Genomic DNA, 20393 nt, shown 5'->3' with positions numbered 1-20393 from the left:
AGTGACCTCTATCTCTGGAGCCATGACCTGCGGCCTTGTGGTCTGGTGGTCTCTGATCTTGGGATTTGGGCACCTAGATCTTTCTTCCCAGAAGAATCCTAAGGATCCTCCAAGGATGATCCACCTGGAGAAGACGACTTGAGAGGCATGGTCACCATCCCCAGGTTTCTAAGTCCCCTCCAGGTGGGTGGCAGGCTGGATGGCTGCTCTATGGTCCTGAAGTGTAGAACTAGGATTTTTGAGAATTTGGCTTGACATGAGACTTGTGTGACAAAACCCTCCGCAAGGGAGTGCCTGCCTCAGGTGCTGACTGCCACCAGGGGTTCTGGTAGAGGTCAGTCATCTTGGGTGTTGTCAGGGACCCATCAAAGTGACCTTAAAGGGCCCTGATGTTGGGACTTCATTCCTTCACGCAAAGGGGAACATGAGAATCCCCTTGGGGGCCAGGCCACTGAGCACAAGTGCGTCGTGCTTCTGTTCTCTCACATATACACGCACCAGCGCCCACAGCAAGGCTAAGGCTGGTGTTGGGGGCTGCCCCAGCCTTGGCCCTACTCCCCCCTGCTCTCTCCACTCTCTGGGACTTCACCAAATCTCGTCCTAGAACCCTGGTATCTGGACTGCCAGACCCATTCTATAGCAATCAGACACGTTGGCACAGAGCCGGGGGCTAGAACGACTTAAATTTTCTAGCACCCGGGGGACAAAACTGCTCTGCCATGTCCCCTCCCACCGCTAGGAAACCTTTGATCCTTCAGGTACCTCAGGTAAGGTGCCTTGTGAGAGTAGGGACTGGGTATCCCCAGCAGGTTAGACTTCTCAGGGGAGGGACCTGCGGCTCGCCTGACCATATCATATCTAACCCATTCTCTGAACTCAGAAGGCTCCTAAAAAGAGGAAATGCAATAGGCCTAAGGAACTCTCTGGAAAGCCCAGGCCTGACCAGGAGAAATGGGCAAAAACGTATGGGTGCTGATGGAGGAAATGGTGACAAGGAATTTGCTGGAAGCGGGAATATATGGGATCTCTGTAAAAGGAGCCTCACGGTCAGAGGCAGAGGCAGCACGGGTAGGAGGGGACCACGGGGCACAGACCGACAACCCTGTCCCTCCCCCACGAAACAAGATACCAGTCGGCGAGGCTCTGGGGGCTGCTTTTATGGGGGCGACTTGACAGAGGGCATGGTCCGTACAAAACCGGGAACAATACATACATATATATATTATATACAGAGACGCAGTCCTGCGGGGGGGCGGGGCGGGGGCGGTGCCGGTTGGAGAAACCGGAAGCGCCCCGCGGCCCCGCCCACTCCATCTGCCGGGGCGAAGGAGAAGTGCGTAGGTCTGGGCACTGAGACAGCCAGCTCTTTCAGGGGGTAGGGGCACGTCTGGGGGCAAGGGGTGGGGGGGGGGGTGGCGAGAAATACTGATCGATGGCGTGGTCTATTTACAGGGGTCGAGAAGCCCAAACGGATGTGATGGGGGTTGTCTGTTTTTAAAAAATGAACAAAAATCCAGTCTGGGGCAGGGGCATGAGGAAGAGGCAGAATGAGAGGTGGATCCTGAAAAGGGGAGGGGACCTGGGGGTGGGGGTGGGGGTGGGTCTCACCTCCCTTGGTCCAGTCCCCAATTTGGGGTTAGAGTGGGGAAACGGAGTGGATTTCACTTAGAAAGCAGGCCGCCAGCAGGGCAGCCCTGGTCTCCAAAAAGATGAGTAGTAGTAAAATTTTGCCCTCCGGTCAAAACATTGGAAAACTGTGGGCGTGGGTGGAGCGAGGCGGAATTTGCGATGTTAGTACAAGGCTTCCAGGTGTGGCCCTGGGCAGGGCAGGGCCTGGCTCTCCGGTGGGTGGGTGGGAAATGTTCGCCTTGCCTAAGCTGCAGCCAGGCCCCCTAAGCTGACCTCTCCTCCCTGGTATTCCCAGGCTCGGCCAGGAAACTCGGAGCCCAGAGAGGCCACAGAACAGTTCCAGGAGGAGGTTATGGCTATTTGGCACCTGGGGGTCGGGAGGCACAAGGAAAGATTGAGGGCTGCTGCCCCAGGGAAGGGGGAGCTGGGGACCAGGTGTCCTGGACTCTCCCCTTTTCCCGAAGGATGCATGAGAAATCAGTGCAGGGCCAGTCCCAGCCTCCAGGCTCCAGGGTGGACTCTGTCCCTCGTGGGAGGAGGGACCAGGATGGGAGGAGGAGGCGTGGAGGCAACCCCTCCCAGCAGGAGGGTCAGAATGCAACAGAGACAGCACAATGATGGGGGATGGGGAAAGGGGCCAAGAAGGTAGAATCTCAAGTCAAGAGGCCCAGGGGCCACGTAGGAGCCCCGTGGGCAGGGAGCAGCCTCCAGGTGGTGAGATGCTGGGAGAGCCCCCAGCCCCATTCCAGTCCAGAGACAAAGGCTGGAGGTTGTAAAGTCTGGCAGTATGGTCTGCAGGTCCTTGTGTCCATCCACCACCCAGGCCAAACCCTCGGCATCCCTGGGCCTCCGTGCCTCAGCCCCGCAGGGCGAGCAAGAGGCCGTTCTTCCAGCCACCTCTGTCTGCCCAGGCCCTCTGGTCCCTGAAGCTGGGGGAGGTGGGGCGGAGGGTGGGGGAGTCGGGGCACCTGTCCCCAGGCTGGTAGGGGGCGGGGTGAAGTATTGAGGACAGGGGAGGGAGGACAATGGGAGGGGATTAATTATTGTCCCGTCAAGGAGTGATTCCTGTTAAGTAGAGTTGGAATTCCTCAGTGATTGCAGGTTTCCTTCCAGTTCTGAGATCTGGCAAACAAAAGGGAGAGGGGTCAGGCCTGATACCAGGCACAGGCCCTGCCCCTCTGCCCGCCCTGGTGGTGGCAGGACCCCGAGCCAGCAACACGACTCTCTCTGTCTCCCTCCAGGATCCACAGGGAGCCTGAGAAGAGGGGTCTACCTGCTGTCCCCTCCCCCAGCGCACCCCTGGGCCTACCTTGTCCAGGAGCTTGTCCATTTCCTCCTTCCTAGCCAGCTCTGACTCTTCCAGAACCCGGCGCTGTGCGGTCTCCTTTTTCAGGAACTCGATCTCCCTAGGGGTCAGCAGGGGGCAGCCCATGGGTGAGGGTGTGTGGTCTGACTGCCATCCAAGGAGTCTCAGGGCCCTCGGCCCTGTCCTTAGCCCCACCTGAGTAGCGCTCGCGCGCTCTCTCTCTCTCTCTCTCCCCTGTTCTTAGGTCGGGAGGCCCCAGCACAGCTTCTGGGGCCTGTGCTGGCCCCGGTGGCCAGTCATCCTGGGCTCAGGCACCCTCGCCAGGGCGCCCTCCAACTTCTGTGCTCTTTGCCTCTCCACTCAGGTGGCGGTGAGAAGCTTCTGCCACCAGAGGCCTCTCTCAGTCCGCCCTGGGCCGGGAGCCGCCCCCCACCCCCGCCCCCTGCTCCTAGTGCCCCGGCCACGGCCACGTACTTCTGCTGGTAGTCTTTGATGAGGCGTTTGGCCTTGCTGTACTTGCGCTCCAGGGCCTGGTACTGGGCCTGGGTCTCCCGCAGGTGCTCATCCACAGCCTGGCACAGGCTCTGGGCCTCCCCCCAGTAGCCCTCCAGCTTCTCCATGCGCTCCTTGTTCTCCTCCACGCTCTGCTCCAGCTGGGCCTTCTCCACCCGCCACCGCCCCTTTTCCTGCTCCAGGCTCTGTAGCTGAGGAAGGAGCAGCCATGGGTTGGTGCGGGCCAGAGGCAGCCGAGGAGCGCCCCCATCCTGGCCCCGGGGCCAGTCTCTGGAGGATGCCTGCAGGTGTGGAGCCCGCTGCCCCCCAACCACTAACTCTCCTTGGCCGAGCCTGAGAACCAGAGCCCGGAGTGGGGAGAGGTGGGAGCTCAGCCTCAGAGCCCCCAACCAGGGCCCCTGCGCCGTGCACGCGCCTCGCGGGCCAGAGGCCCGGGTCAGTCACTGACCAGCTCTGTGACCTGCGGCAAGGCAACTTCTGTCTTAAGCCTCCGGCCTCCCATCTGTGAAATGGGACTGCTTCCTGCCTTGCCAAGCTCACAGGGCCACAGGAAGAGGGTAGGTGTAAAAGAGCAGGGCCGGTGAGGGTCGCCATCGCCCTCTGTCCCCTCCGCAGCTCTGGCCCTGCTGACCAGTCCCTGCTTCAGCGGCTTCCTGAACAATCCCGGCTCCTCTGCCACCTTGTCTCCCGCTTCTCACGGTCACCCCACCCGCACAAATCTAGTCCTCCTTTCCGCGGTCTCACTGCCACGCCAGCGCTCAGCCTCAAGCCCCTGCCTCCCCCTCCAGCCTTGCTGGTGGCAAACGCCACCTGCTGTCCGTACCCCAGCCGCATGGGCCTTCTTGGAGATCCTCAGACTTGCCACGTTCCCTCTTGCCACAGGGCCCTTGCCCGTGCCGTTCCCTCTGCCTAGAATGCACCCCCCCCACCTCCTCTCCCTCTTGCCCCATTATCTCCCCCTAGCTTACTCGTCGGCCCTCTGCTCAGTGTGTCACTTCCCCAGAGAAGTCTCCTGTGATTCCCTCCAACAGCTCTGCCCCCCCGCACCCACCCCCCCCTACACACACTCGGGCTGGATCAGGTTCCCCTGCTTTAGGTGCTCGGCACCCCTGTACTCTCCTCCTACAGAGCCCCGTGTCAGTTGGTAAGGACACAGACGTCACTGTGCACAAGGGAAGGCATCAAATCTGCTTCTGCGCACCACGGGGACCGGAACAGTGCTGGGCACTTAGAAGGTGCCTTATAGGCTTTTACAGATCGAAAGCACGAACAGACCTTTGACTCGCTTTCCTGCTCTGCATGGGGTGTGGCCCATCATCTCCACCTCAGAGATGCAGCCCCAACCCGTCCTTCCTATCCATACCCTCTGCCGGCACTCTGGGCAGCCCTGGTCACCACGCCCCCAGGGACACCACCAGGGCCTCTAATTGGCTTGCTAGCTTCCAACATCAGCCCCTCTGCGAGAATGCACGCGGCCTGTGACCCTCTTCCCGAGGGAGGGTCGTGCCTCTGTGTCTCGGCAGACGGATGCCGAGGGTGTACCTATGCAGGCTGACGCACCTGCGTATACGGTCACGTGAAGCCCGAGTCCAGTGTCTCGATGTCCACACCGAGTGGGCGTCCCTAGAGATCTCGGTGAGTGACCCCACTCCCCCTGCCATGCTCTTACCTTCCTTTTTAGCTGCTGGATCTCTGCCTCAGTCACAGCGTGCTTGATCTGGAGCTGTGGGGGCAGAGAGGCACACGCTCAGCTCCGGCCGGAGTTGGCCGTGCTGTTGGGAGGGATAATGGCCTGCCTTTGCCCGCCACCAGCCCAGGGACCGCCCCTCCCCTCCTCTTCCCACCTCCTTGAACTTGTGCACCAGCTTCTCGGGCTCCATGTCCACGGGGGACAAGGCGTCCTCGTTTTCCGCCAGCTCGAACACCTCGATGGCCATCTCGCCCCCTGGGAACGTGGGGCTGAGCTCCTCATCCTCGTCGGTGGCATATTCTCCTGTCTGCGAAGGGAGAGAGACGACTGCACATCCTGTCCAGCCCGGCCTCCCTCAGCCCTGATGAGCGGGGCTTAGACTGGCAACGGTCTGCCCAAGTCAGACTGGGGGGCTACCCGGGGGTGTGGTTCATGCCTCCCCCATCAGACTGGGCTCCGCCAGTGGGCATGGTTTGCGTCTGCCCCCAGCAGCCTGGGGAGTCCCCTAAAGGCCCAGGTAGTTCCCCTGTAAGACTGGGACCCCTGAAGAAACAGCCTGTGCTTTTCCCTTCACGCCACGGGTCCCCTGAGGTCTGGAGCCCCATCTCCTTCCTTAGATTAGGTCCCCTGAGGGTAGAGGCTATGTATGCCTTCCCCTCAGAGCAGGGACTCTTTGAAGGAACTGTGTTTTCCTTGTAGGAGCAGGAAGGGTCTCTGAAGACACAAAGTGTGACCCCTTCCAGAAGACTAAGTGTTCTTTGAAGGGAGGGTCTGCATGTCCTCCCTCAGTCTGGGGACTCCCCCAGGATAGGGACTGGTGTGCGCCCGCCTTCTTCACAAGGCCCGGGAAAGCAGGGACAGAGGATGGTTGTAATGCTCCATCCAGCCACCAGGGGGCGATGATGCCACCGGCCGGGCCAGCAGTCCCTACCTCCTCGTCGTCCTCCCCGTACTGGGCGTATCTCTGCTCCATCATCTCCCGCTGCCATCGCTCCTGTTCCAGGGTCTGCTGAATTAGCTGGGCCACCTCACTCTGCTCGCCTGGCCGCTCCCGGCCAATCATAAATCTGCAGGGGCACTAGCGTCATGCCTTCGCCTCGGTCTTCGACTGGGTGATGCCACCATCCTCCCTGCTGGCGCACCACCTCCGCCCCCCGGACCCTCCCAAGGGAGGTGAAATGAGAGGGTTGAGTCCAGAGGCCGTGGAGTGTTAATAATGAATGGGGGAGCTGGGGGCCCTTCTTGGGTTTCCTTCCCCAGAGAGGCAGAAGGCCCGCTAACCCTCGAGGCCAGTTTTGGGGGAGGGGTGATGTCAGCCAAACCCCCTGCTGGGCTGCAGGGGACAGGAGCTCAGAAGCCGCCTGGGCAGGGGGCCCTTCCTCCACCACCGGGGGAGAAATCGGGGCCCTGACGCATCCCAGCAGCCATCCCAGCAGCCGGCTTCCCCACTCCGCTGCCCTGGGGCTGTGGGGGTGTGCCTTGTGTGAGCTCCAAGCCCCCAAGCTTCAGGAAGGGGCGGGACGATGGTGAGTGGAGATTGGGATGGAGAGGAAGTAGTGGAACTTCCAGGCACCAGCCCCTCCTCTCCGTGGCCACCCACATCCTGTTTCTGTCCACCACCCTTTCCTGGGGGCAGTGCCCCTCGTGGAGGGGGCAGGGAGTGGTCCCCGAATGTTATGCCAGAGAGGGACGTAAGGAGCTCCTAGCCCAGCTCCCTTCACCGACAGGCCCGGGGAGGAGAGTCGGCCAGGATTACACAGTGGGTGAGAGAGAAGGATGGGGTAGGTGCCCGGTGGGGGAGACTCCAATTTGGATGGCATTCTCCCTGCACATCTTGGTTCTTTGGTGAGTTAGTCACGGACAAGCAGGGGAAGAATAAGTCCAAGAGGCCAGTTTGGAGGTGCAGCGGGCCATAGGCCTTGAAGCCTGTGCTGGTGGCCAGCAGTACTCAGGGGCTTGGGAGAGGACGGCAGGCGTAGGGTAGGGATACGGGCACAGCAATTCCTTTGGGGAGAGAGGCCATGAAAGCTCCTCTGTGTGGTGAGCCGCCCAGTGGCTCGGTCGGTCGGTTAATCATCTGACTCTTGGAGTCGGCTCAGGTCACGATCTCAGGGTCCGTGAGTTCGAGCCCTACGTCGGGCTCTGCACGGACAGGGCAGAGCCTGCTTGGGATTCTTTCTCTCTGTCCCTCCCCCGCTTGCTCTCTCGCTCTCAAAATAAATAAAAATAAACTTTAATTAAAAACAAAAAAAAATAAGGCGGGCTGCCCAGAACCTTACCTGGGTACGGCCAGGTGGGCTGAGTGCCGGGATGAGGGCCAAACCTCCCATCCGCTCCCACCCCCACCCAGCCCCCCCTGCTCCGGGCCCTTACCGCACTCGACCCTTGGTGTTCCGGAGCACGGAGGCTGCAAAGCTCTGGGTCACTCCCACCAGACTGGTGCCATCCACCTCCACAAGGAGATCATTCACTTGGATCCTGGGAGAGGCCACACTGGTCAGCGGGGGTCATCGGGGAACCGGAGCTGAGGTAGAGGTGGTCCCCCTCCCATCCGAAACTCGAGGCTCAGTCCCCGCTGGGCCCTGGTACTTTGTCTACTTGCATAAAACGCACGAGGCCAGAGCATCCCGTGTCGCCCAGACTCACCAGTGGGCAGGGAGACCTGGGCAGGCAAAGCAGACACGGGCACGCAGGACCAGGAGTGGTGGCAGGCACACGTCCTGCGACAATCACACCCCTGTCCCTCCTCCGTCACACCCGACAGAGCGGGTGTAGAGCATCCAGAGTTCATTACCACCGTGGACGCCAGCGAGGGCCCGAAGCACAGGTGACACACGGTCTGCTTCTAAGTCCACGTCTACAGACCCGGGTCTGCCGAGTGGCTCCCAAATGCCCGGGACCCACCTAGCAGAGCAAACTGCGGCGCTCACGTGCTGGCCCGTACGTAGGTTCACGGCACCCTCATACGGGGACACAGCCCCCACCACGTTCTCAGTGTGGCACGAGGGGCCCTGCTTCTCGGCACAAGGAGAGAGACGGGGGTGTCCGGCCCAGCCTGCCGAGGGGGACGAAGGGACTGGCGGGACCCTTGGCCACCTCCTTCCTCCACTCCCACCTCCCTGCAAGCTCCAGGCCTTCTCCCCGGCCTCCTATGCGGAAATGGAGGAAATGGCCTATTGTGAAGAGCTCACCCCCGCACGCCCCACGTGTGGCCACACTCTCAACATGGACACACACTTCCCACACCACCAACGGAGGACCACAGGGAAGGCTCTGGAAATTCAAATGAGGGGGTAAGGGAAAGGGCGGAGGCCGTCACCTTCCTTTTGTCTGCCCCCCGAGCCCCCAGGGCCACAGCAGGCAGCAGCACCCTGAATGAGGCAACCCAAGCTCCAGCAGCATGACCCCAAGTCACCCGGCCCTCACAGGGACACCCATTCACCTCTGTCACACTGAGGGGGTCCGGGTTTGGAGGTACCACCACAAGGCACCTCTGATTATCAACCTCCAACTTCCGACAACCCCGGGGACGCCCTAAAGCCCGTCCCACGTCCCCCCTGCGATACACACACACAGTGGAGGGGCCCACAGTGGGGTCGCTGGGCTGCCTGGGGCTCCAGGAGGCCCTCCCTGAACCTTCTGACCCCTCCAGCCTCAGACGCCAAGCAGAGCACCCATGCGCACACATGCACACGCACGCGCACAAGGAGCGTCTCCCCTCCAGGCACGGCCCACCAGTCCTTCTAGCCACACCACGCACCTGGATCCCCCTTGCTTGCTATGCTCCCGCCACACCCGCCTGCTTTCAGTCCCCTTCCTGGAACCTGCTGCACATTCTACTCCCTCAGCCTGGCTAACTCCTGCTCATCCTTCAGGTCTCAGCTCCAACGTCACTTCCTCCAGGAAGCCTTCCCTGCGAGCCAGAGAGAACAAGTCCTCCTTTTGATGCCTTCGTGGCACCCCTGTGCTACTTTTCCCGTGGTTTCTGTGCGTCCGCTTGGATGCCCGTCTGCCTCAACATACCACATGCTTCTTGAGGGCAAGGCCCTCATCACTGACTCCCCAGGGCTGGCTCCAGCCCCGCCCACAGAGCCAGAGACTCGGTATTTGCTAAGTGAAAATCAAAAAGCTCCGAGGTCTCCGCCAGGAATACAACCTCCACGCCTGTGCTCTCCCTACCGCAGCCCAACACACACCGAAAGCCAGGACGCGCGATGCCTCCGTGCAGCCCCCCTCCAAAGAATGTGAGTGCCTTGAGGGCAGGGGTCCCATCAGTTGTGTTCGGCGCTGTACCCCCTGGACCAGCACCTAGCACGGTAAGGCTCCAGGAATACCTGAGCCCCACACAGACAGTGGCCCGCCCCGCGGCTGGCAGCCAGTGGGGGAGGGGGAGGCGGTACCTGCCGTCCCGATGGGCTGCACCACCCTCGGTCACGGTCTTCACGAAGATGCCCAGCTTCTCCAGGCCCATGTCTGCCCCGGCCCCCATACCGATGATGCTGATGCCCAGGCCCTCAGAGTCTGTGGAGCAAAAAGTCGTGAGAGGCTGGTGTTGGGAGGTAGGGGTGGGGTGAGGCATTCCAGCCAGGGCTTGCAGGGGGACAGAGAGAGAGAGACGTCCCCCCCACCCCAGTCTCCAACCTCACCCCAGGGCACGGCCCGACCTCGAGCAGCAGGCCCGGCACTCAGGGGATGTCCGCAACTGGGGAAGGGACACCGTTCTCTCCCCTCTCTTTGTCAAGCCAACCAGGAGGTTCGTGGGTCACTCCCTGCTCTGTGCTCTCCACCCCCAAGAACCACTGGGCAGCAGGGCAGGCCGAGGGTGGCCCAGGGGGTGGGCCAGAGACGACTCTGCACGCAGATGAGGGGTGCAGAGGGATGGGATGGCGTTTCCCGCTTTGCTCTCCGCAGCTGCCCCCCCTCCTGTCTCATGGGCCTCTGACATCCAAACTCTTATCTTCCCCCCCAAACAGGCTCTTCCCGTCTGCCACTCCCTCCTGGGGCCTGGGAGTCACCTGGATTCCTCCCTCCCCCCTCACGGCCTCAGCCCGGGCCAAATAACCTCCAGATCCTGCAGATTCTGCCTCGCAAGGATCTCTCCAGGGCACCCACTTCCCACACAGCCATCATCTGGTCCACACCACTGTGGTCTCTCCCCATCCACTCATGACCCTTCTCCCCACAGCACAGCCTGCGGTGGTCTTTCTAAAATACCTTTCCCATGCCCTGCCACGGTTTCCCGGTCCATCCACGGGGACCACCCGTCCTCCACGTGGTCTACGAGGCCCCACATACCCCCCCTTGCCCTCGTGATCAAAATCTAGCTGAGTCTCTCTTTTCTCTTTCCCGCAAGCTCTCCTGAGTTCCACCCCCCCCCCTCCCCTACCTCCACCTTCAGAGCTCAATGCAAGCATTCCTTCCTCAGGGACCCCACTGACCTGAGTCTACTCACTGACCTGAGTGCTGTTACGGCGGCCCCTCCCATCCCTGCCCGGCACCCATGACAGCCTGTGAGGACACAGTTGGCTGGGAGTGTCCCATCAGTGCTGGCCTCCCATCAGCGCGAGGCCCACACAGAGCCCAGAGCCCAGCCCCCAGCGCCCCCCCCCCCCCCCCCGGGGACCTGGCACCTGGGCTGAGTGAGCAAAGAGTGGGGCAGGACAGGGTCGGTGGTGAGAGCTCCGGCCGCAATGGAGTCCGTGTGGCTGGGGGCGCTGGCAGGGGCGACACCAAAGCCCCCAAGGAAGCCCCCCCACCCCCACCCCACGCCAGGGCCCAGGGCAGAGCTGGCGCCAGAGGAGAGACCCCCCCACCCCCACCCCCACCCCGCGGCCGTGTCTCACCCTTCTCCAGCTCCACAGGGAACAGCTCCAGCCTCTCTACCCGCTTCTCTAGCTCGTACTCAGCGGAGGCGGCCATGGGATCCACGTCCTCGTTGCGCCGGTCGTAGTCCTCGTTGGAGTAGGTACTGAACACCTGCAGAGGGGCCGCTCGTCAGAGGGCAAGGGCAGAGCTGGTGCGGAGAGGCCGCCAGGGCCGGCTGAGGCCACCCGTTGGCCTGCTCCAGGCCTCCCCCAGCCCCAAGATGACCCCAGCTCGGAGGGAAGGGCCTGCTAGCGCGTGAGTCCACGTGAGTCCACGGGGCGAGAGACAAAGGGACGTCGTCGCCCCATCCACACCGTCACTCTCTCCTGCAGCCCCCGCTGGGCATGAGCATGGCTGCTGTGGAAGGAAAGGAAGGGCAACCCTGGAGAAACCGTCAGACTCAGGAGGCCAGGTGTCCAGGTCAGAGGCAGACCAACAGACTGGGGCAGAAAAAGACACAGGAGGACCCAGAGAGCCAGACAAGGGCAGACACAGACGGCGGCGGGAGAGTCCGGGAGAGTCGAAAGAACAGGCTGAGCAGGAGCAGAGGGGAAGCGGAGGAGGGGAGTAAGAATGGAGAAGATCTGGGAGGCTGCCAGATGGGGAGAGAGGGGGGAGCGGGTGTGAGACGCAGGGAGAGGGGAGGGAGGAGGAGAGAATGGGACAGAGAGGCACCCAGGACCCCAGGCCCCAGCTGACCTGAACTTGAAGCTGAGGCTGGGGTGGGGGAGGGAGGCAGGCAGGATCACCCCAGCCCCATGGAGAAAGGGCAGCACTCTACTTGAGGTGCCCCTCAGGTGACGGGAGGTGGGAAGGGTGGGGGGAAGAATGCGAGGCCCATGTGGCCTTGCCTGCATGGCCAGGCCTCAGTTTCCCTCCAGAGAAGCAGCTCTGAGGCGTGCCCCTTATCCCCAGTGCACTAGGAGGCCCAGGCCAGAGGCTCGGGGCCCTGGTGACAGCAAGGAGCCCGGGCAGGCAGCAGCCTCTCTGACGTGGTCCACAGTGAGCCCAGCCTGCAGGGAGGCCCCAAGGCCAGCCCTACCTTGTCGGCCCCTGTACCCTCTGCTGTCTCCTTCCTGTGGCTCTCTGTGAGAAGGAGAATTCGGACCCTCCCCCAGAGAACAGAGAAGCTAGGGCAGGGGCTCTGTGGGAGTGCCTAATTCTGGGTCCAGGCGGGGGTACCCCCAGTGGGAGGTTAATGAGCACCATTTGGGGTACCATGACGCGTTCATGCTTCGTTGCCTGCAGCGACAGGTTGGCACCACTTGGAGCTAAGCGGGGGCGAGGAAGGGTGGGAGCAGCTCTATCTGACGGCTGGGCCTGAGGCCTGAGCAGCTGGAGTGGAGCACCGTGTCCCCCGAGGCCCCTGCCGGGGCCCTCTCTCCTCCAGGAGCAGGCCCAGGGGCACCCTGGCAGGCAGTAGACTTGTGTCCCAGCCTTTGTTCGGGCTCGCTCGGTGTCATCCTCCACTCCCCACCGGAGCCTCGCTCCCACGGTGGGGTTTCATAGGATTAGAAGTGCAGCTGGGAGGGGCCTATGTGGTCACTTAACTCACTCCCCTCGATTTCGCTGCATCAGAGAAACTCGAGCTCAGGCCCTTAAAGCTCATCGTCAATTGTGCAGTAGCCCCCTGACATCTGGCCGCTGGCCTCCAAGCCCCCTGGAGGGAGGGGCCACCCAGTCTGCAGATAGAATAAGATGCCAGGTCTGCCGCTAAGGTCACTCGGGTTGGCCAGTGGCCGGGCAGGATGAGACTCCACCCGGTGGGCCCTGGCAGGCGGGTCACCTGTGACTTTGTCCCGGTTGCACTCATGCCCCCGGGCCTCGCAAATCGGCTTTGGTCCACTTTTGCACGAGTCCCTTGACCCTCACCCCAGGCCCCAGGCCACCTCTCACATTGCCTACCACGATGTGCCGAGCCTATCAGAAGGCCCAGTCCCCCGCCCCCAACTGACCATGTGGAATCGGGCTCTCTGTCCTCAGCAGAAGCCTCCGTAGAGGCAACAACCGGGTCATCGGTAGGACACAAGACCCTCCAATCAGTGTCAATGCAGAATGGGGGCAGGGAAAAGGGAAAAACAGGGACCCACTGCCCAGGGTGGGGAGGAGGAAATCCCCAGCAAGGTCAAAAGTCACACATACCACGGCAGCACCACAGACCACTGGCTCCCACACTCCTGCGAGCGACGGTCACCAGGGAGTCGGGAAACACTGCTCCAAATCATGCGCTATTTTTTACCCAAAAATCAGGGTAAGGTGTCAAATATAGACAGTCAGAGGCCCAGGACTGAAAAACCAAACTCCACCTCTGAAGGGATCAGGCCACTCAGAGAACTGGTTGGGGATGGGAGGGTCCTGACTCCCTCCGTGGTCCCCACCTCCTCCTCGGGTCCCAAGAAACACCATAATCTTCCTTCCAGACCATCCAGGATCCTGTCGCCCTCAGGAGGGGGAGGGCTGGGAAAGGACACGTAAGGTCGCAGCCCCAGATGGGGGAGGGATGGCGTGGCTGGAGTGGCACCTTTCAGGCCTCCGCTGGGGTGGGAGCGGGGAGGTGGGAGAGGGGCAGCCATTGATAGGAGGGGTGGGAGGAAACCTGGGCAGCTTCAGTGTCCAAGAGCAGTTATGGAAACTTCAAGCAAACAGATGAGGGTTTGGCAGGGGAGGGGTAAAGGCAGGGTCCAGGCCTAGGAGAGTACAGGGGCCCGGACACCCCCCTGCAGCAGACCTGGTGCTGGGCACAGCTGAGCCTGGGGTGGTGAGAAAGGGCCATCTAGACTGGATGGGCTAGCCAAGATTGGAGGGTGGCAGGAAGTAGGGGGTGGTGACCTGGGACTCTTAATTCTTCCCAGGGATGTCCCCCTACCCAGACCCCGTCGGCACTGTTCTGAGGAGCTCAGGGCACTGGCACAAGCCACAAACCAATCACCAAGAGCGATGGTGGGGAAGTGGGGGGGGGGGGGACTGAGACCCCCAAAAGGGGCAGCTCCCATCCCTCTTTTAGGGCACCCAGAGAATGTGGCAAGAGCACTGGGAGTTTGCCAAGGCCATGAGAGTCTGTCCTACTGAGCAGCCAAGAGCAAAGGCATGTGGGCAGCTGCCAGGCATCCTGGGGGCTTTCCCAGCCCCACCCCCTCTCTTCGTGCCCAGTCCAAGGCCCAGCCCCCTCATGGGCCAGGCAAGGTGCCTGCTCCCTGTGGAACCCAACACCTCCACCTCCCCAGATGGCCCAGCACCGACCCCAGGAAACAGGGCCCCAGCGCCAGGCCTTTCCCCCACCCCCAGTCACATGGGCCCGGCCCAGCTCACCCTCATAGACCTGCTTCCCTCTTTCACTTCTGCAAACTTGGGGTGGGGGCTACAGACAGGATGAAGGGCTGCGGTCCCCTACACCTTCGTTTTAGGAAGTTCTTGGCTCCTCCCTCCTCTATAGGGGAAAAGTGGGGGCGGGGGTGTTTCTAAGCTCCCCCCACCTCTCCCGCCCAGAGTGGAGTAAGGACCGATGTGGGGAGGGTCTCCTGAGGACACACACACAGATGCACACCTCCCCACCACCCAAGTCCCAGCCTCAGGCAGCCTCCGGAGGAAGCGTGTCTGGGAGAGGAAGGGAAAGCAGGTGTCCCAGGATGCGGGTGCGGCGGAGCCTGGGCGAGGTAGCAGGCAGGCAGAGGAACCTGAGGGCAGGTCGGGGCAGGCCGCCCTGTCTCAGGCCTGAAAATCGTGCCCCTCTGACAAACAGCTGGAACTCCCCCACGCCCCCCCTCAGGGTGGTAACTTCTGGGAAGGGGGCTGGGTGGCAGGGGCTGACTCAGCCTGCCAAACCCGGCTTGGCGAGGCGGGGGCGACGGCGTGCACGTGGCAGGGGCGGCGCGGGGGCGGCGCGGGGGCGGGAGGGGGGCTCACTTACTTGGATGGGCGCTGTGCTGAAATGGATCTTCCGGCTCGGGGCCGGGTCCTCTTCTTCCGAGAGCCCCGGGATCTCCACGCACCCCGACTCGGGCTCGTAAGGGGGCTCCCCATCCTCCTCGTCTTCTTCGTCGTCCTCCTCCAGGGCACTGCCCCCAGAGTCCTCCCCCAGCCCACTGTAGGCGCTCACGTCCACCAAGTCTGCCTCCGAGAAGTCCTCCTTCTTGGACTCATCCGCCTCCTCGGGGGCCACGTCCGGGGCCCGGCCGTTGCCCACCCCTCTTTCAGGCGCAGCCACGGTCGCCGTGGCCTCCTCCGGGGCCGCCTGGGCCTTCTTCTGCTCCTCGGGCGCGGGGCTGGCTGTGGTTGCCAAGGTGCTGCCATTCTCCAGGGCCGCGTGGACCGTCACCTCCGCCTGAATCACCTCCCCGGGCGCCGCCTCGGCCTCCGACTCCCCGCTCTCCTCCACCTCCACGGGCTTAATCTTGCGCACCTCCCGGGGCTTGGGGGGCGGCCGGGCAGGGGCCACTCGGTGCTGCGGAGGCTGCTGCCCTCCAGGGCCGCGTTCCTTCTCGGCCGGTGCATCCCCCGACGGGGCGGGCGGCGGCGGCGGCGGCGGCTGCTGCTGGAACACCCGGGACCGCTTACTGACCAGCTTTGAGTTGACCTGGGGAACCCCGGCGGCCGCGGCCCTGGGGAGCCCGGGCCCACGGTGGAGGCCGGTCCTCGAGTCGGCCTTCTCGAAAACGGCGCTGAGCTGGCTGACCGTCGGCGACACGGCGTCGGCGTCCAGCTTGTCCAGCGCCTCGGTGCTGCCGTTGAAGCGCACCACGACGTCCAGCTTCCGGTCCTGCAGGCCGGCGCGCTCCTGCCTCAGCAGCCGCCGCGCCACGGCCTCCTTGTCGCCGCCCGCGGCCGCCGGGACGCTCCGTTCGAACAGCTTCCGCGTCTCCTGCAGCCGGGACGGCGGGTGCGGCGGCGGCGCGGGCTGCGCCGAGGGCGCGGGCTTGGAGTCGAAGCGGCTCACGCGCTCCGACACGCTGGTGCCCAGCTTGAGCAGGGCGCTGTGGTCCACGTTCTCGTTCAGGCTGCTGGCCCGCGGCAGCGACAGGCGCACGCCGCGCTCGGGCGCCCGCGGGGCCTCGGTGGGGCCCGCGCCGCCGCCCGCCTCGCCCGGCGGCCCCGCCGTCGTGCCCATCTGCAGGAACATACTTTTGATGCGGTGGACGTTGGAGCCATATTTCTTGTGGTGGGCCGCCTTGGGTGCCTCGTCGGGCCCTGGCGCGTCCGGCGGCTTCAGCGCCTGGATGCCCGCCTCGTAGGCGCTGCGGTGCGGGGAGGCGCTCCGGAGGGGACCCCCGGGCCCCCGCGGCTCCGTCTTCATCATGGTGGGGGGAGACGGGGGCGCATCCCCTCGCTTCCCGCTCCCCCCCTCCAACAGGCGGCTGGCCAAGTCGGGACCACCGCCCCCCTCCCCCCCGAGAAAAGAAACCCCGGAAGGCCTTTTTTAGGCTCCCCCCAAACCAAGCTGCCAAAAACAGTTAACCCCGCTTGAAGAAAAAAAAAAAAAAAAAGGAAAAAAAAAAAAAAAATCTCCGAGCGCCCTGTGTGGGTCGCCTCCCCCAATCCAGCTGCCACAGACAGCCAGCCCCTCTTTCAAAGCCCGAGAGAGCGGCCTGCTACGGTCGCCCCCACCCAAATTAGAAAAGCGGCGGCCGGGGCCGGTGGGACCGCGCGCCCTGCCCGCGAAGCAGCGGCGGAGGCGCCGGCTCACATCGTCCGAGGCGGTGTCAGCGGGGCTGGCAGCCCGGGCGTCCCCCACCCCGGCCGGGGGCCTCGGCTCTCGGGGGGCCCGGCACCCCGGCGCCCATGGCTGCTCGGCCGGCCCGGGCCGCTCCGCCGCCGCGCCACCCTCCCTCCCTCCCTCCCCCCCGCGCCCCGAGCCTCGGTCTTTCTCTGGCTCTGCCCGAGCGGCGGCTGCCCGAGACCGAGCGGCTGCCCTTCTCGCCGCCGCCGCTGGGGGACTGGCACCTCTGGGTCCTAAAGGGATCGGATTTCCGGGGCCGGAGTCTGTGAGCCCTCCCCTTCCCCTCCTCCCGAACGTATCCCCTCCCCTGCCGGTCGCTCGCCGACCGCCTGACGCTGACCCCAGTTCCCGGCCTGTCCTCTTCGGCCCTTCCATCCCAACCTCTGACTGCGGCTTAGCACGACCCTCAGAAGCACACCCCCACCAAATATTGGGGGCGGGGAGGCAATCCAGCCCCAGTGGTCTCTGTGCGGTCCCCTCTCCATTCCAAACGTGAGGGGAGATTAGTGGGGCGGGGCAAAGGATCCTTCATGGTCCTTGGAGTTCCCCAGTATGGTTCAAGACCATCAGCATCAAAATCTATGGGCACTTAATTTTTTTTTTTTTTTTAATTCAGATTTCTAGGCCCTCCTCCAAACTTTGTGAAACAGAATCTCAGAGGCCGGCGCAGGAATCTGCATTTTCACAAATTCTTGGCGCAGGAATCTGCATTTTCACAAATTCTGTAGAACCGTTTGCGCTCTCTAAGGTGTGAAAGCTGGGTCCAGTGTTGCTGGCTTTGTGGTGGAGGAGGAAAGGAGAAAGGAAATGGTCCTCATGGCCCAGGTGGCAGCCCAAAGCTGGCCTTTGCCCTTTGGAAGTCTGAAAGGGGTGTCAGCCTGCCCAGCTCCCAGGCTGCAAGAGAGGGGGCGGAATCCCTGTTTTCAAGCCCCTGCTAGGGCACTCTTGCCTCTCAAACAAGAAGGAGTTTGGGAGGAGGAATTCTGGAGGCCTGGGGCCAAAGTTTCAGCAGTGAGAGGTCTAGCTTGGATCTCTGATCTAAAGGATCCTGGCCACTGTGTGCAAGTGTGTGTTAGGGAGGCAGGGAGAAAGATGGTAGTGATCTGCACATCCCCTGTCCCGGCAACCCAGAAAGTTGTTCTGATGCTCTCCCCAACCCCACATATACAACAAGGAGCCTGGGTTGCCCTCTACCCATCCCCAGCTGCCAGGGCTGGGAGTAAATGTCCACCCAATAGACGATGACAGGTCCAGATGCGCTGCCTCACTCCACAGATCCCAGAAAATGCTGAACAGTGTGGACCCTAGGACCCAGGGAACGACTCAGGCACAAAGCCTCCCCCCACTCCCAGCTGCTTCCTGCATCTAAGGCCTTCCTGCGGTCTCTGCCTCCTCCCCCGCCCTCTTCTCTTCCATCCTCTTCCTCTTCTTCCCAATCTCCCACTCTCTCCAGCTCGCCTAGAAGGGCTGTTGTAGGGGATCCTCCCACCCCTCCACTGTAGGGGTGTGTGTGGGTTTTGCGGGGATATAAGCCGGTTAACACGTGCAAAGGAGCATGGGGGATGGGGTGTGGGAAGCTGCCTGGGAATCCTGAATATTGGGACAGGGAGGGGCCAGGAACCACAGGACTGGATCCAGAGGCTAAGGGAGAGGGAAGATTTGGGCTCCAAGCAGGAACCGGAAATGAACCCAGACCTCAGGCTTTCCAGTGACACCTGCCTCCTTTGCCCAGCTGCCCGGGGTTGCTTTCTGCCCTTCCCCCCCCCCCCTCCTCCCCCTCCCCTGCCACCCCCCCCCCCCCCCCCCCCCCCCCGCCCTGGCAATTTTACACTTTGGGATGGGACAGGCTGAAGAAACCATCCTCAATCTCCCCTCACTCCTAGCCCTTTTTAGAAGACCTCTTTAAAGAACAAGCTTTGGGACTTGGGTTTCCAAGTTCCAGTCTGGAGCTGGAATCCTGCCTCCCCTCGAAGGTCCCCCGACCCCTCTGTAGAAGTTGGGTGAGACAGAAATCTCACCTAGCTGAGGGATGGAAGTTTGGACAGTGTCCCCAGAAACTCTTGTGTGGACTGGAGGAGGGCGCAGGCCCCTGGGTGTTCTGCCCAGAATCTCCCACACCCTTTGGTGAGTCATCTTAACTGGTCCCAGCCCAAGGGGTCTGGGCCCACGCTTCTGGCCAGGTGGGAAAGTTGGCTTCTAAGGGTGGGAGGAGGAGCTGAGAACCAGCAGTCAGGACCAGTGACCCTGGGACCCCCAACACCTCCAGCAGCAGCAGCTTGGGGGCAAACTGGATTACCGAGGTGCTTGGATCTCCCTCGTCCTGAGACTTCCAAGGGTGAAACCCTTTTAAGTGCTTTGGGATGTAGGAGGGTGGAGTCAGCCCAGAGCTTGGAAGGCTGAGGCTAATGAGCGGGATTATTATTTCATGGGCTCCTGGTTAGCTCAGCGACACCCCCAGCCAGAATTCCCGAAGAAGCTTTTAAGGAGCAGTAAATGCTTTACCATCACTCCTTCCCTGGGGTCAGGCACCAAGCCGGCTGGCCCGTGAGATTAGGCTAGACGGGTGGGGAATGGGGTGTAATCTCTTCCATCCCCCTCCCTGCCTGTCTGGAGCAGTAATCCCCCCTGCAGTGAGGGTACTTTTGGAAGGGTTACCATCCAAATGGAAAGATTTAAACCTAATTTCCATCCTGTCACCGTGAATCCTCACCTCTCTCCTTCGGATCAGCACCCCACACCCCACGGTAATTTAATCATTCTTTCTGTAGTCCTGTGTGGAGAAGGCCTTGATGGCCAAGTTGTCTGGTGGTCTTTAAGTGGAAGTTCGGCTTAGGTCATGATCTCGCGGTTCATGAGCTCGAGCCCCACTTCAGGCTCTGTGCTGACAGCTCAGAGCCTGGAGCCTGCTTCGTTGTCTGTGTCTCCCACTCTCTGCCTCTGCCCCCCCCCCTCAAAAATAAATAAACATTACAAAAAAAATGTTTATAAATGGAAGTTCCTTCTTCACCTTGCGCTGGAAGAGAGGGGGAGGCGGTTCTCAAAGTTGACCCGGGAGCTAGGCTGTCAGAGATCAAATCGGGGCTCTTCCACTTGCTAGCTGTGTGACCTTGGGAAAGTCACTCGGTGTCTCTGCTCTGAGAAGATAAACAGAATAAAGTAGCTGGAACACAGAAAGTAGGGTATGTGGGGAAGGAGGTGCCTTTCCGGGTTCTTGATCAAAAGGCTGGGGGCTTCTACAGGGAGAGATCATCTGCCCTTGACCCTTCTGAGAGAGCCCCTCCCCATTTTCCACCTAGCCCCAGATCTGATGAGGGCCCCCTGAGACTGTTCCTCGAGGCTGGCCAGTTTTAAACACCAGGTGTCACGGGTGATGAAGGCAGGGAGATCTGTGATAAGTCCCAAGCCCTCAGTGCCCTGGGCTCAGGCCTGGGCTGGGCGCCAAGGCTGACTTCTCTTCCCAGCCCTGGGGCCTTGAGACTCAGCCTGTGAACGTTGTGTTTCTGTGGCCACAGTCATCTGAGCAGAGGCCGACCTAGACCCTGCCCTTCAACCATTTTGTGGGGAGCCAGTGGTCCTCACCCCAATCACTCCCGTTCATTTGTCGTCCTCTGCCAGGGGCTTCAGCAGATAGGAAGCTGCTGGGAAAGGCGTATGTGTTCTCACATAACATAAATCCA

General features: G+C 62.0%; 1 protein-coding gene across 1 annotated transcript; it reads right to left on the bottom strand.

The window, feature by feature from the left end:
* Positions 1-1142: 1142 nt before the first annotated feature.
* On the bottom strand, positions 1143-16827 carry PPP1R9B (protein phosphatase 1 regulatory subunit 9B). The gene is made up of 10 exons (XM_045488451.1): positions 14911-16827; positions 10982-11114; positions 9539-9659; positions 7512-7616; positions 6070-6205; positions 5293-5445; positions 5118-5171; positions 3410-3639; positions 2939-3035; positions 1143-2751 (listed from the first exon to the last, which is right to left on the bottom strand). Exons 1-10 carry the CDS (start codon positions 16294-16296, stop codon positions 2698-2700), a joined length of 2469 nt encoding a protein of 822 aa, XP_045344407.1. The 5' UTR covers positions 16297-16827; the 3' UTR covers positions 1143-2697.
* Between the last annotated feature and the right edge of the window lie 3566 nt (positions 16828-20393).

This window comes from Leopardus geoffroyi, chromosome E1 (genome assembly GCF_018350155.1).
Source record: "Leopardus geoffroyi isolate Oge1 chromosome E1, O.geoffroyi_Oge1_pat1.0, whole genome shotgun sequence".
Classification (NCBI taxonomy): Eukaryota; Metazoa; Chordata; class Mammalia; order Carnivora; family Felidae; genus Leopardus; species Leopardus geoffroyi.
Note: the sequence above shows the minus strand (reverse complement) of the source record. Positions and strands in the feature narration are given on the sequence as shown.

Bases quoted from the DNA above. Each gene is read 5' to 3' on its own strand.
- PPP1R9B (XM_045488451.1), bottom strand. From the start codon at position 16,296: ATGATGAAGACGGAGCCGCGGGGGCCCGGGGGTCCCCTCCGGAGCGCC. The intron at 5,446-6,069 runs GTAGGGACTGCT...CTCCCTTCGCAG, and splicing joins ACGGGGAGGACGACGAGGAG to ACAGGAGAATATGCCACCGA. The intron at 5,172-5,292 runs GTGGGAAGAGGA...CTGCCCCCACAG, and splicing joins TGGTGCACAAGTTCAAGGAG to CTCCAGATCAAGCACGCTGT.